At 39.6% G+C, this 16,548-nt stretch overlaps 1 protein-coding gene across 3 annotated transcripts in view; it reads right to left on the bottom strand.

Moving 5' to 3' along the window:
* The window catches only part of dhrs13a.3 (dehydrogenase/reductase (SDR family) member 13a, duplicate 3), a 48,419-nt gene extending 32,524 nt beyond the window's left edge, over nt 1-15,895 (bottom strand). The window contains exons 1-5 of one of the 3 annotated variants that reach the window (XM_034310786.2): nt 15,628-15,894; nt 15,302-15,420; nt 15,083-15,206; nt 14,251-14,577; nt 12,849-13,115 (exon numbers count right to left, since the gene is read on the bottom strand). In XM_034310786.2, coding sequence (XP_034166677.2) covers nt 12,856-13,115; nt 14,251-14,577; nt 15,083-15,206; nt 15,302-15,420; nt 15,628-15,754 — 957 coding nt within the window. In that variant the 5' untranslated portion in view covers nt 15,755-15,894 and the 3' untranslated portion in view covers nt 12,849-12,855. Of the gene's footprint in view, nt 1-1,949; nt 13,116-14,250; nt 14,578-15,082; nt 15,207-15,301; nt 15,421-15,627 lie in introns of those variants that run through there. The other 2 variants (XM_053239826.1, XM_026934893.3) reach the window with 2 other exon arrangements.
* Between the last annotated feature and the right edge of the window lie 653 nt (nt 15,896-16,548).

Below are 16,548 nucleotides of genomic sequence, written 5' to 3'. Positions count from 1 at the left end.
TCATTAATACACAATACACAGTACAGAGTTCAGAAATTGAACATTCTGACAGCTGACAATGCCATGATGCCCTCCACACTGACAGCTTAAAACTGAACTTTAACTAATTACCGAGACTATAAAAATGGTAAAGCCTTTAATCAAGCCAACTTGATGTATGTTTCCTGTTCTAGTTTAATTATTAAGTTACAAGGTCATTGCTATCAAGTCCATTCTCCCCTCAAGGAAGGTATACAAATAGTTTCACTAGCTATTAAAATGAGATAAAATTCAGTTTTTATTGATATAAAAACCCAAGGTCTTGCTACACTATTCTTAAAGAGATGATCTTTTCATAGCCTTATGACATGAATATTTCTCCATGATATTACACTTTAAATGATCAAGGTATGACATTTCAGTTACTATCTAAACGCATTCCAAAGGAAGAAAAGTAAACTCTCTCTGTATTTAGAGACGCAGACATTCCAAAGTGGATGATTAGAAAAAAAATTAGGATGAGCTTTTGATATCAAAGAATGTAAATGACTTAAAAAGAATAATTATAAACCTGGTTAATGAGTATGAAACACTTTGCTGAAACAATCAACCAAAAGCAAAGGCTACTATTTTAAATAATATGAAAAAATTTCACATCAGTCTCTCTGCCATGTCTTTTGATGAAATCTCTCTACATCTCAGGGCACACGGCCTGTTTCTATAGGATCAGAGAAGACGAAAAAGAAAAAAAAAAGACTTCATGCACAGCCTGCATGCACCTAATGCGCCATTAATTGCTGTGTTGATTTCTGATGTGCTGACTGTTCAAGTCTCCTCTTGGACAATCTTCAGCTCAAGGTCATGGACCAAGCAGAAAAACCATTAGACCATGGACAATTATGAATCCCGATGCTAGTGAATTATTATAAAATTCAGTATGTTGATTGGGTTTCAAACGATATATTATAAAATATTAACATAAAAAAGTAATACTCCTCCCTCTTTCTCTGCCAAACTTATTCTTCTTATTATAACAAAAATAATATATTCATGGGTTAATTACCACCAAAGTCAGAGGGAAAGCGGCAACACTTAAAGCCAGACTTTTAGTCTTAGCGGCTTTAAAAGGCCTTGACTAAATCAGATTCTAACTGCCAAATCAATGCCAATTATTCTAAAACAATTGACAGCAATTCATTTCAAAGAGCTTGTACATTATTCTGGTCATTTCTCAACAAAGACTTATGCATGCATGTAGGACAATTAAATGGTTAGCTTTAGTAGATTGAATTGGTATCCAGAGGCAGTTAAATTTTCTGGTTTATGTTTATTTACTGGGAAAAAGCCCTATAAAGTTAAGCTATATTATATTGCCTGATTCTTTCTTTAATATCCAGTACCTGTTCAGACTCTTTAGCAGTAAAACGCAGCCACAAAACCACCAATCTCCCAGAGCTAAAAGCAGTCAATCATACCACTTCAAGCTCACGAGAAATGGGTCATTACAAGTGTAACCCGTCAAATACAGCTACAGAGCCAATAACCAAGCTGAAGAACAACACTCTCAAACTGACACCATCTTCAGAACTCCTAAATATGAATAGTTGCATTACCTGAACAATATGTGCTGAAATATCGAAAAGAGAAGGACAGCTTGACCAATGAGCAGCTAATAAAAACCCTTGTTCTCCTCGACTTTAGAGTCGTTTAATGTATTTTTCATTGAATCCAATGCAATGATTCTTGATTTAGTTGCACCACAAATCCCAGTCATACATTAACCCGACAAGAGAAATCGATTAATTCTGTGTTGGGCCTTTTGCTATATGCTCTATTATTTCTAATTATCAAGTTGGTTTCAGAAATACGCTTGTCCAATTGCACACAGCATATCACCTACCTGTATAAGAAAAATACACTCCCAGGTTTGCGCGCACACACACACACACACACACACACACACACACAATTGCATTTATAAAAAGATCACAGCTCCACCTAGTGGCTTGTTGCAGAGAGGAAACCTTTTGGAAGCTCAACTGAGACTTTAAAAACATTTTTTGAAGGGTGTCTGCGCTGAGGCGAATAATAAATTCAGAACTGCTGGATGAAACTTTTATAAAGTGAGCCTGGAGGATTTATGTAAGCCTTAGGTCAAAACATATGACATATGACAATATTTGTATGATGTTGGGTGAGAAGGAACCTCTACAGTCATTATGTATTGACTGAGACTGTAAAAATCTGTCATTGTTAATTCTAAGTTATTTGTCTTTTACTAACATTACATTCATGACGGTTTAGGAAATCATCTATGAAGTATCTAACTGGCATTTTACCTTTTAGGAAACTCCAAACTACTATGAAGCACGAGTTCATGTATTTAAGAAGCCCATATACAGTATCAGATAAATGAATGATTTCCAGAACCGCAGACTAAAGTAGTAATTAATTCTGAATTTATTTTGCACTGCTATGAAGCACTATGTACATCTTTTACAACTACACTTTATATCCAATCCATGTCAGCTGAACGACCTATTTTCATGTTCTCAAACCAAAGTAATAATCACTAAAGTATACCTTCTAAATTTATTTAAGAAACCCGTATGTCAGGTTGAACAGGAATGCATGCGAAAACAAACCTTCAAGATGAGGAGTTTATCCAAATGTCACGTAAAAACAAGTCAAACACTAAATAAAGCCTTTATCACCTTAAAAGTTTTGACATAAGCCCGTTATAAATCCTCCAGTAATGATTTATGCAATTCTTATGAATGTGTTATGTAGCTCCTTATTATATTGTTCTCCAAAATCAGAAAAAGTAAAAATAAAAAAACACAAGACTATGTACGACCCAAATCATTATCATTAAAAATGATGAACTACTTGAAGTAACTCTGTAGAATGACAAATAGTGCCAAGCAAGTTTCACCAACAGGCATTCAAACACACACATACACTGCTAAAAGAAAACAGTATTGTAGTAGGCTTGACCTCGGGTAACAATAATAATAATAATAATAATAATAAGTTTAGTACCCAAGGTCACTGTACAACCAGAAAACACAAACACACACACACACACACACACACACACACAAATCAACTGGCATGAGAAGAAGATTGAAAGTGTTATCATTGTTATGTGGATTTCTAAAAAAAATCCATGCAATACTTCCTTAAAGCTGATCCACAATTGTGTGTGTGCTTTTTAAAATCAGGCTTCAGTATGATTTTTAAACAAACATTCTTCCATGAATTTCTGATTACAATAAAAATGACAATGATAGCATGACAGCAATGATAAAGATGTTACTGATGATGCCTACATCAGTTCCTAGTATTTAACAATATTCTATGGTTAATATCTGCACTGAATGTCTATATGTAACCCATTTTTACCAGTTCATATTGCATTAATTAAAGCACACATATGGAAAAATTCGGAATTTGAGTCTGTCACATTTTGCCCTTCCAAAAATAAACCATGCTAGAAAATGGGTTCACAACACACACAATCACATTTACACACACACACACACACACACCTCTCTTCACCCGCTGAGTTCCACAGTCTGGGCCTGGTGCACCGAGAGGGAATTTACATTTTAATAGGCAGAGCTGCTCGTGCCGCCTTCGAATGAGAGTATATGCTCAGCTGAACAGCGGGAAATGCACCCCACAGCAGAAGTTTAGAATGAACCCCAAGACAATTCCTGGTGCACACAGACAGAAAATTATATTTTTAGACCTACTCTGCCACATATATTGTAAAATATACATACATATAGAAATAATTCTCTACCAACACTCATCCTTTCCTCTCTAGATATGTGCACCTGGGCTGATCATCTCAGCTCACAGTATCAGAGTTTCTAGGTGTGAAATGCATACAGAAGTGTATTATGCAAAGCCATAATGTTGATAGTATTAGCACTTTCATAGATAGTAAACAGATGGGCATGCTGTGACGCTCATGCTAAGGGAACAGGGGGTAAGTTCCAAATTGCAGCATTGGCAATGAATGCAAATCAATTTTGTCAAACTGTATTGTACTTGCCTCTTCTAAAACTATGGGAAACTATCTGACAGCAGATAATGGCAAAATAAAACCTCACTTTTTGAAGAAAAAAAAAAATACACAAATCCTCTTCTTTTTATGCCCCTCACATTTATAGTTTGGAATGACTGAGTGTGAAACAACACAAGATGTCACTGCTCCAGGCATGCAATCAAGTGAAGGGCCCCTCCCAGGCCTAATTAATAACTATTGAACACGCTAACAACAATCAACACTAATTAAATACACGCTTGTTGACAAGAGAGCAAGCCTTATCAAAGGCACACCCCCAAAAAAGAGGCACTGGGGTGTTGAAAGGGGGGAGCTGGATGAAGCGAGGTTGCTCCTGTTTTCCATAATTAGTTAGCAAAGTGCCCCGAGTCACACTTTTGATTGGGAACCCCGGCAGCCAGGTGTTGTGTCTGTCACCCCAAGCAGCCAGGCAAAGCAAATCAGCCTCAATGGCCTCAATGAAGCTCTGTTCTGTTATAGGCCACATTACTGGTGTGGGATTGAGCTGCGTTTAGGCTCTGCCTTGCAGGGCTTTCTTGGTTTTTGCTGTTGCTGAAGTATAGGATACTGTATACTCGACTTGTACATAAGAACTGCTGCTGTAATCATGAAGACTGTAATTCTTATAATGAACATCCTTTCAACACATTTAGTACTGTTTGACTTTATAGTATAGAGTTATAGAAGAGTAATGGTTTATAACTCCACTTTCCAAAGAGGATGGGTTCCATTTTGAGTCTAGTTCCTCTCAAGTTTTTCTAAATCTACATCCAGATTTCTGTAAAGCTGCATGTGATAATGCCGACTGTTAAATGCACTATACAAATAAAAGTCAGTTGAATTGTATATAGTAAGGCAGAAACCCATGGCATCACCCTGCTCACATCCACACACACACACAAACACACACAAATCAGGAGTAATGCTGAGTGACAGCTACCACAGGGCACGGCCCTAGCATCGACATCAGCCGTTTGTTCCCATGATCGCTCCCTGATAGGCAATTGGATTTGTCAGTGACCCTAAACAATTGCTGCAATGAGGATCAGTGGGCCTTTCCTTCCCTTGGCCCCACTGCCCATCCTGATCAATAGAGCTGATCAATGGCCAGCAGTCGATATTGACGACTCTACTGCCTGCTCCGGAGCAGAGACAGCTGCCCAGAAAGGTGGCAGTGAACTCCCCCTCGAGCACCTGTTGAGTCGCTGTTTAGTTTGACGTCTAAATAAAAAAATGTTTACACTAGCACTGAATCTCCTGTCCATCACCCGTCCCTTTCCAAAAGTGAACAGCAGCATATGCGCGCAAACACACAAATATCTACAAGGATCTCAAATCCAATCAGTCGGGCTGACCTGATCTCATTGTGATCAAAATTTCAAAACCAACATCATCTAAATTCCTGATCTAAGAGCAGCTCTTAGGATTTCTCTGGTATTAGCTGAGGTTTAGGGTCACAATCGAGAGGCTCAGCTGTGAGGGCCTACCAACAAGCATACAGCTCCGAGTCCCGGGCAGCTGAAGAGCCTTGAGTAATACACAAACCCAATTAAATCCCTACCTGAGCTCGAGCTTTCCTCTCGACATGAGATGGGCCACGCAGCCTCTCTGTATATGCCTCAGCTGGGTCACCCCTTACATCCCATGTACACATGTGCTTAAGGATTTTCTACTTTGATGAGTTGAACTGACAAAGCAGCACTGCTGATTCACATCCATCCTATAAATACAGGCACTTGTGGCTGAGTGGGCACAGTGAGGCATGCTGACCCAGAGAGTGAGAGCACGGCAGCTGCCACAATTACAGCTGATTAACAGCAAATTAAAGGGAAGACACGGAGTGGCATGATAAGTTTAACAGACATGACTTACTGCACATTTTGCAGTGCAGGAGCAGCCCGGTGTCGATTCTGTTTTCCGTCCGACTGGCTCACACATCTGTCTGTGCCGTTGCTTTGGCACGCTCTTGCGATTGTCAGAGCCAAGAGGAGTTAGTTAACCATTCTCATTAATTAACAGATTTAGCCCCCTGGAGAAAAGAGCACAAAAGCACCACTGCTGAAGCTCCACCGCCAGAGTCTTGTTGCTATTTGTCCATCTAGGCCTTATGTTTACTGGCGAAGGCACAAATGCAAACACGTACATCCTCTAAAAAATAATAAACACAACTCATTCTTTGTGGTGTGAATAAAGGCCTAATGCAACACAATGGCTGCTTTTAATCCGTCTATTCTCCATCTTACACCCAGGTTTAACCAGTACATAATCAATAATCATGCTTTCTCTGTATTTCTTTACCAATTTACAAAGGACTGCACACAAAACACAAACCTTGAGCTGTCAAAAGAGTGCCTTGTTCATTCTTTGACCTTAGTTGTGTATCATTGAAAAGGCAATCACGTCTCAAATAAGCGTATAGAAAGAAAATGCATGTTCTGTTTGGACTGTACAATCTATTTCAGCTGTTCCTGTAAAACACAGCTATTTTATACACCACAGTAGTAAATGCTGCTTATCTTTTCACTAACATAATGCTCAAACTTTAAAGTTTATCCACTTAAGTTTCAAACAAAGCCTAATGAGTTTCAAGCTTTCCTTTCTAACAGATTCAAATCTTGCCTGATCTTTTGCTTGATGCTAATCCTTTATTCAAAAAGTATAAAGTGGGATAGATGTAAATAATAATAAAAAAAGGAAGATTTTACACAAAAATGCATGCATTTTGTAAATACATTTTGTTATGTTGATTGAATTGATCAGAAACACACACTTACCCCTTGCCTTTTCCTCTTAGGGTACAAACAGACATGTACCTCAGAGCAAAATGATATAATGCTCCATTCTCCTCCCCTGGTTTAACCGGCACCTCCAGGGATGGTGTAGTTTTTTGAGAAAACACAATCGTTCCCCTGTGACACTGTTAATGTTTTTGTAAACATCCAAAACACATCGGTAATGACTGGTTAGCCAGCAAATCACTAAAATACAACAAAGGATGGCACTTTATTCCAAGGTAGCTAATTGGCAATTAGTAAAACAATTGCCGAATGCTGCAGCTCCTGTCTAAATGACAGCTTTTCCTGCATGACCCAACGCAGCAGCACACTGCACAGCACACAGCGAGCTACGCTTCCTCGTAAAATTACACTAAATTGCCAGACATGCAAAATGGGCTCATTTACCTAAATAGTGTGACTGAATGTATGTTCATCAAGTTTTTTTTTTTTTAGAAAACTAACATAAATTGGCTCTTCTGGGTGCAAGCCTGTTCCAGACAGAAACAGAAGAAGAGAAAACATGTAATTAAAGCCAGCATATAATCACCAAAACCTGTGAGGTCTTTTGTAATACACGAAGCTACAAAACAGTTAAAGCAGGTGAGGTAGAGTGGATCCTACACAATGTCCTACACAAACACAGGAGCTGCACCATTAATTGTATTTTATCCTCATTGTGATGTGAGCGTAATAAACACATTGTGAAAGGCTGCAATAACAGAGAAGCTTAAAATTTTTGTAAATAATAGTGCATGACCCATGGGTGGCATCACTAGAGTAGGAATGTGGAGAGGCAGAAATTTACAGACTGAAGACAAACACACAGTTAACTGCCATGTACACTAAGGAATAAAACATGACTGACTGCTGTTATAGGAAAATCATCAACAACAGAGTTCTGTGAAGCGGCATTACTGTTACCACCCTGTAGGTGACTGCTTTTATACCACAGCAATTTGCCAACAATTATATATTTATATTTGCCGACAATTACATATTACATATTTTTTAGATTTAATGCTGTGGAACAAACACCCTTGGAACAAGTTAGCTCCTGTTATCACTAATGCTATGGCAGCTATAAACAATCATTCCCTCACTTTCTCTTAAAGACGCAACATTCTCTGTCTGAAGATTTTCCCTTTCTGGCTTTTGGCATTTCTGTCGTATTATTCTCTGCCTGAATCACAAATGGTGCTAAATGGGTCATATAGTGCAATACACTGTGCAATGCACTATGGGATAGTATACCCTATGTAGTGTATGTGATTTGGGAAGCCATTTGGAATTTGGGCTCATTGTCTTTTTACAAGGCATAAACAAAATTTTCTGTTTCTTGTAGGGTGAATATTTGCAGAAATAGTCATACATGCCAAATATTCTTTCCATAAATTTTCCAGATCTATTTTGTTGCATATCCAGTCAGAGAATCATTAGCACGTATATGTTTCATCTTAATATACTGTAACTCATGTTGTCGTTATGATATTTAATAACTGCAGTGCAGCCGTGGTGTTAAATGTTAAGCACAATGTTTCAGAGGCCATTTTCCTATAAACTCCCCCAAACAATTCATCTTCCACTATAAAACAGTTGCAAACTTGTACACTGACAAAACTGGAGCTGCAAAATTAAAAGGGTGATGAGGAAAGAAACCCAACGGTGAGCAACAGACGCAGGTAACAGAATGACCCTGCATAATTCCAGCAGCTTCTCGCCAACATGGAACGTGCCAACATCATCAATCACTCAGTCCCTCTGTACCGTTCAGACGGCAGAACTGACGTGAAGCGCTGGCTTTTCCTTTAACATCCTCCCTCCCCTAAAAATAAGATCAGCATCTTGACTCCCCTTCACTATTAATAACAGGACATTGGAGAAATCAGCTGTGTGGGTGTGTCCATTCGCACAGGGGAGCAAGAGAGAGCGGAGCAGGCCAGAGAGAAAGAAAGGTGAGATTTGCTCTCTGGAGTGCTCTAGTGTATTTGTAAACATTATTAATCACAGATTAGCAGATGGGGATGCTAATTGCACCTGTGGAAATAACATGACCCAAAGGATACTTCTATTTACCGACTACAACTGGCATTTCCATGAGGCGTGTCATGAGAAAGAGAGGGAGAAAATGTTTAATAAGCTGGATCTGAAGGCTCCAAACTGTCATCACCCCCGCCTATGCCTATCAAACATACACATGCATACAGTACGCATGCAATCAGCAGCTCCACCTACTACACTACCCTACACCTAATGTGTTACTGCACCGTGAGAGACGCTACGTCCCTACAGACCTATGTCCTGAGCATCAGCCCCTCAACACCTGCTACACACCCCCAGGCATGTCATGTGATGTTTATCCATAATGTAGGTGTGACTTATATCCTGCACAAGGACGGAGCGTACGTAATGGTCTTGTGTACTGAAAAATATGAACAAAAGGCCAGGAGAATGTGCTAGATTTCCAGAACTATATTTGACTAACGTCCCATCGTGCAAAGTATCACACAGAAACAATATGTCTGGCACAGAATGGCATCTGATGCTATTGCCTACGTCAATCATTCATTCATTTTATCCTGGTCAGGCTTGTAGTGGGTCTGGAGCCTGGGAACACTGGGTGTGAGGCAGGAATACATCCTGGATGGGACATGACATCATGCACACACATTCACACACTCATCCACATATAGGGCCAGTTTATCATGACCAATCCACCTACCAAGCATGTTTTTTGGCAGGTGGGAGGAAACCTGCGAACATGAAGGAAACCCACAAAAACACAGGAAGAACATCCGAAACCACACAACCATTAACCCGAGCCCAGGATTGAAAGTACAAGTACAATGTATCTAGTATTTAAAAGAAACAAGCCTGTCTTCTGTATGACATAGAATAAATACAAGTATCAGACAAGTGTCTCAAATTGCACACCGTGACGTATCTCTTTTCTTTCAAGCTCTTCTCCATTTGGCTATTGGTGTAGCTCTGTGCTGGAGATAAGAATGATGACTGGTCTTTTTAAAAAAAAAAAAAAACCTTCACAGAATTACATATTCTGTGGACGTCCTTTATATATTAGCCACTATGGTTCACCTCACCTACACCACGAATATGGCTAAATTGATGGTTTTTGGAAAGTGTTTGGATCGGTTTCTAGTGCAAATTATTACATAAAGGATTTGTGATTCGGACAAAACTGGTGTTGGGTACAGCGCAGGTTCTACCTATGCATTAGACTGTAGTAGATATAACCCAGTGCAGTGAACACAGAAGCACGCAGTCAGCTGTTTTACACAAACACAAGGTCCAGCTTGTCTCACACTCACCCGACCATCAGCGTTCTCGATCAATCAGGGCTCTCTCATGCAGCGATTGCTAATTGATGCACTAATCCAGTGGTTAAGTACTGTGCCCATGAGCTCGGGAGTGCATCCAAGGCAAACACCTGGCATCGCTCATCGATGTGTCACGTCTGGAGATCGAATCGAACAGCGATCTTACGGTGCATGGAGACATACACAGAGGAGGCTGATTCTCATACAGCATACTACTGAGAAGGATCATACAATTTTAGGGAATTTTTCAGAACTTTAACAGCACTTTTTTTTTTTTACATGACAGATACATCACAGATGTTTGTGAAAGGCGACAGTTGGATCTCTATCTGTAACTTTAGACTTCTGAGAGTTGAGAACCAATCTTGCTTTATAGTTAGCAATTAAAAAAAGTTGGTAACACCGTTAAACAAACGATGCTGAGGAAAGCATGTCAATGTGTGTGAGTAATTGTTAAGCAAAGTCATATTTTTATTATATATTGTGATGTATACAGTCAAAAACAAAAGTTTGCATACCCTTAGGACAAAATAAATCAGAGAGAGAAATTCGATTTATAGCAACAAGGCATTTAGTGTGTCAGGTTTCCCAAATGTTCCTTCACTAAATAACATAAATAACAAATGGTCAAACAGTGTATGTTAGGATATTAATGAAATACTCATTAAAAGTGATATCAGTTCACAGGTTTGCATTTTCCTTTCTTAATCTGATATTCTCTGATAACATGTATGCTCACCCTTTCCCTTTATAACTGCTCCAGACCTTCTTGGTTTAGTTTTTATCTGAGCTGAGTAGCTTAACAGCACTTTTACAGGATTTTCCTGATATGTCCAGGGCAATTTATCTAGTTTGTCATATTTCCCATGACTGGAAAATATGTACAAATTAGGGCTGGGCCACATGACAATATATAATATTGATACTGTGATAAATCATGTCACCATGGACTTTTCTGAGAGAATATGTTATCCTTTTATTAAATGTATTTTATTATATGTATTTTTTAGCAGCTCATTTGATGTTAAAATTGTGTACTTAATCTTTAAAATTGTAAAATGCTAAAAAACAGATTATTTTCAGGATTATTTGATTGTTTGTTGATCTATCTACTTATTTATTCAACACAAATAAAATATATTTGTATTATTAATATAAAAACTATTGAAAAATATTAGGAATTGTAAATTAAATAATATATCATCAAACAGGTTTTTTTTTTTTTTTTAATGCAGCACTACTGTATTGCTAGCAATTTGTTCGCAAACCTAAACATCATGATGCACATCGCGTATCATAGACATGTCTTTGAGAATCATAATATGATATTTTTAGTATATTACACACCCCTAGCATAAATGTCTAGTTTTTTTTAAAGATGCATGAGAGCACTGACAACGATTCTTAAGGTCTGTCCTCTTCGAACTCACCAGCACTGTCTCTGTCGCTCGACACAATGCTGTGAAAGGCCAAAGAGTCAAAAGAGCACAGTAGAAAGTGGAACACAGCATCAAGCTTACAATATCAATCAATGGATCAGCCAATTGTGCATGCCAAAATAACTTTTACTTATAAAATACCCTCTATAAGCAACAGCCTAATCATACCACGAGCCTGAGAAAGGCTTTCACTCTATACACCTTCACTCTCATCGACCTCCTGGCAGCCTTGAGGCTCGGCTCTCTGTAACGATCCGAACCACACGATGAACACCTGCACAATACCTAAACAAAGCTGATAATCCCAGCACACCTTATATGACTGTTTAAGATGTTATTTCATGTTAAGCTTGAAAGACTGAGGTCTGGTCTGGTCACAGAGCCCTCTCAGGAAAGGAAGGTCAGTGAACAGCAGATGAAGCCATAAAATCAGAACACATCAGGACTACAACACACTTCCAAAGTTACAGGAAATGATTTCAATTTCTCAGTGTTCTCTAAAGCTTTGCAGCACCATATCCCGATGGCTGTCATCCTGACAGATGTCTTTTTAGTTAGGGTTATGTTGCCCTCGCACTCATGCTGATAAGAATGGTAGGTCTGGAGTGTTTCAGTGGCACACTACTGCCACCTAGTGAAGAAAACTGAGCGGATACAGCAACAGCAGCTCCCAATCCAATGCATCTGATGGCAATTGCAACAGAAAGACTGGGAGATGTGAAGATATAAAACTGATATAGTGATACAGACACAGATATAATACAGATATAGTAATAATTATACACTTCTCTGGGCTGAACTTACACTAATAAGTAAATGATTAGACAAATTTGGAAGACATTTTGCTAAAAAGTGTTAATTTCCCCTATGTACTGAGACTTTTGGGAGACCCTGTATACATATATACACACACACACACACACACACACACAGGTCACACCTGCTCATTTATGCAGTTATCCAATCAGCCAAATTCCAGGATATTAAAATAGCAGGAATATTTCACATTACGAACTGGAATATAACAACAGTGATTAATGATACATCAAGCTCACTTCCTTTGACCAATCAATGTCAGTGTAATGTGTAAGAACAATGATAACACAGATCAATCTATGATCACACAATATCACCCCACTGGCACTAGGCACCCAGTGGTCATTAAATAAAACCCTGGGAAACTGTTGTTCACAAGGATTTTGGTGTCATTTTCTCTCCTCAAGTTCTTCTGTGCCCCTCATACCTCTCTCTCACGACAGGCCACACATCCTCTCGCTCACTTCCCACAGCTTTTTGGCCAGCCCATCATCTCGGGCCATGTCACTGACTTCCTGTAGGGTGCAAGAGGTGAAGTATCGGCCACTCAGAGGCTCCAAGCCCTCCTGGAGGGCACAGTGTAGCGTGGTCTGAGCTCCGGCTTCTGGGGTGAGAAAGAAGAGCTTGGAGAAGATCAGCCAGAGGAGCCTCACCCAAAAATACATATTGCGGCCAAATTCTGTAGCTACTACTCCTGAAATGAAATACATATGGAGAGAATATATGCAGTGAACCTGGTGCTGCACAAGTAAGTAAGTAACTTGTAACTTGTCATCTGATTACATGACTAATCTCAGTCCCATTCAGGCCAGAAACATGAAACACCATGACCCCAATATGATAGCATTTGGCTTCAATTTAACTTTTTTGTATTGCTGTCATTTGTTGAAGTCATTTGCCATTATTTATGTATGTTTCAGAAATATATTTTTTCCTGATCCCCAGAAATAGACTATTACATTTATTTATTCATTTTTCTTTAGTAACAGCTTTATACTGGTCAAGGTGGATCTGGAGCCTATCCGGGGGATCCTGGTAGCCACGAATACACTCTGGATGGGGTGCAAATCCATCACAGGCCACCACGCACACACACATTCACACTTAGGGGCAATTTAGAGTAGCCAATCCATCGATTGGCATGTTTTAGAAGGTGGGAGGAAACCAGGGAACCCAGATGAAATAAACATGGCCACAGGAAGTACATGTGAAATTCCAAACAGTTCTAAGGCAGAAGATTGAACCGAGGCACTACCTGGAGTGCTGCCGTCCTCAGTTGAACACAATGAATCTGACCTGCATTTTTAGGAAACCAACCTAGCAACAGTAACTAAGTATGAGCTATGCTAAGAATAAGCCATTTCATACAACAACTCCCTGATACACAGTGGGGCATAAAAAGGACCAAGCGATGAACAAGAATGTAAGAATAATTAAGAAAAAATAAACAAGCAAACACTGAAGAATAGTCTTTCCTTTAGATCTTTTAAAATAAAGTTTTTGAGGATAAACTTGCAGATGGACTTTTACACATCATGTCACTGCTGTTCCATTCAGTTTCAAAAAAAAAAAAAAAACAGCCTGCCAAGATGCTATTTTAACATGAAATGACTCCTAACTTTCAATAATCTGCAACATTTTTGTGGTGAAAAGAACCATGGCCCATTTTTATTTTGTCCCGGAGTGTGTATATTGTCAGACATTTTAAACACACTGTGCCCAGGATGTGACATGAACATGACATGGATCGTATAACTATATTAGTAAGTCAACACTTTGAGAGATAAAAACACAAAAAGGAGAAGGTTGTAACTGATTTGATCACTAACCAGGATGCAGGCAATAGCAGGTCACGCTGCTCCCCTCTAGACGGTTGGCCAGCTCTCGGGTAAACAGCACATTACAGAGTTTGCTATGGCAGTAGGCCATGAAGCAGTGCCACAGTGACTGTCCTGTCACCAAATCCTTGTGTGTGTTGAGAATGTTGAAGTCCACAGAGCCCAGGCGATGCAGCCTGGCTGACACATTAATGATCCGACTCTGCCCTGATGCCTTCAGCCGATCCAGCAGCAGCAGAGTCAGAAGAAAGTGGCCGAGGTGGTTAACCCCGAAAACCATGCCAAAGCCATCCTCAGTTCTGCCTGCTGCCATCATTCCTTGACGAAAGAAAATTTTTAAAAATGATGTAAGCCAGGAAAGACTTTATTTTGCTCATACATCACAATGATATGTTCTGAATGAACAATAAAACAGTTTCCAAAACAATAATAATAATAATAATAATAATGATGATGACAGTGCAAATGAAGGTAGTAAGGGTCATTTTAGAGCTGGAGCAAATCCCAAGAACACTGGACGTGAGGCAAACCCCAGTCCATTGCAGTGTACCATGTGCACACACACACACACACACACACACACACACACACACACACACTCATTCATTCATACCTAGGGGAAATGTAGTGGGAGGAAACCAGAGAACCCAGAGGAAACCCACACTAACACAGGGAAAACATGCAAAACAGTAACCCCCCGAGCTCAGGATCGAACCAGGGATCCTGGAGCTATGAGGAGGGAACTCTACACACTGCAAGAAGGTCTAGTTAGTGTGTGGATCCCTGGGACACCCCTGTAACAGACAGGGTTGCTAAAAGTCACCTGCATTGTTGATGAGCAGGTCCAGTCTGGGCTCGGTCTTGAGAAATGTCTCAGCAAAATCACGCACAGACTTCAGACTGGCCAAGTCCAGATGCATAAACAGCACAGCCGTGTTACCAGTTTCCTACAAAAACACAGAAACAAATATTTACTATGTTGCATTGTACACCCCCAGAACCATGAGGCAGACAGAATCAGAACAACATGCAATAACTTTACCCTTCTGATGTCAAACACAGCCGCCTCAGCTTTCTCCTTGTTTCGGCAGGCCAGAATAACCCTGGCCCCACGCCTGGCCAAATCCAGGGCAGTCGCCTTCCCAATGCCAGTGTTCGCACCTGTGACATAGATTTGTTTGGTTAGGACAGGGAATCCCATCAAATCAAGCTAAATGAGGACATCAACTATCACCATTAGACCTGCACTTTCAATCCCAATCACAATTGAACACAACCACAGTTCAGTACACTAGGATATTTCCCATAACTACAGTAAACTCAACAGGCTGTCGGCAGATGCAGTCAGTGTACAGTGCTGTATCTCACCAGTGACCACAGCTGTCTTCCCCTTCAGCACCGCTGTACTCCTGCACCTGGCTCCTCTAAACGCGTTGTAGTAAATAAGCAGATATGCTGTAACAGCAGCTGTTATTATCGCCAACACAACACACATTATTCTACTGTATGCTTCCGGTCCGGCTTTCCAGATAAAATAACAGTACAGTTTAACTTCCCGAACTTCAAATCTCTCCTCTGTTTCGACAAGTTGTTTGTTTGGGTAGCGTTAACGTTTTTTTAAATGACGTCATCGCCCTACTTCCGGGTCTCTTTGCCGCAGCCTTCCTGTTGTGCCACTGGGTGGCGCACGTGCTGTTTTTTTTTCCTTCCTCCATCATTCCAATGCGCGCGACACAAACCTGAAACTGCCTCATCTTTGCCAGTGCAGTTACACAAAATGTGTAAAGCTCATTATTATATACTGTGTGTGTGTGTGTGTGTGTGTGTGTATACATATTGTGCAAAAGTCTTAGGCACAGAAGAAATGCTGTAGAGCAAAGATGCCTTCAAAAATAATGAAATTTAATGTATGTTTCCATAAATGAATAAATGGAACAAAATCAATATTTAGTGTGATGACCTTTTTGCATTTAAAAAAATTGTAGTCTCAGGTACAGTGTGTGCAGTTTTATAAGGAAATGAGCTGTAAGTGTTTCTGAGCATCTTGCAGAAGCAGCCACAGTTCTTCTGGAGACTTTGACTGTCACACTCGCTTCTTATTTTTGCAGCAAAACCCAGCAGCCTTCATTATGCTTTTTTGTCTGAAAAGTGTCTCTTATGTAATATGCTGCTTTCTTTACTGACATACAAACATTTTTCTGTAACATTTAATTTTGTGCTGGAAAACTAATGTTTGGAAATCTAAAAAGTTTTTGCTCTGACTCAATAATGTAGAAGTCATAAAATAAA

This window comes from Pangasianodon hypophthalmus, chromosome 14, assembly GCF_027358585.1.
Source record: "Pangasianodon hypophthalmus isolate fPanHyp1 chromosome 14, fPanHyp1.pri, whole genome shotgun sequence".
In the NCBI taxonomy this organism is placed as follows: Eukaryota; Metazoa; Chordata; class Actinopteri; order Siluriformes; family Pangasiidae; genus Pangasianodon; species Pangasianodon hypophthalmus.
Note: the sequence above shows the minus strand (reverse complement) of the source record. Positions and strands in the feature narration are given on the sequence as shown.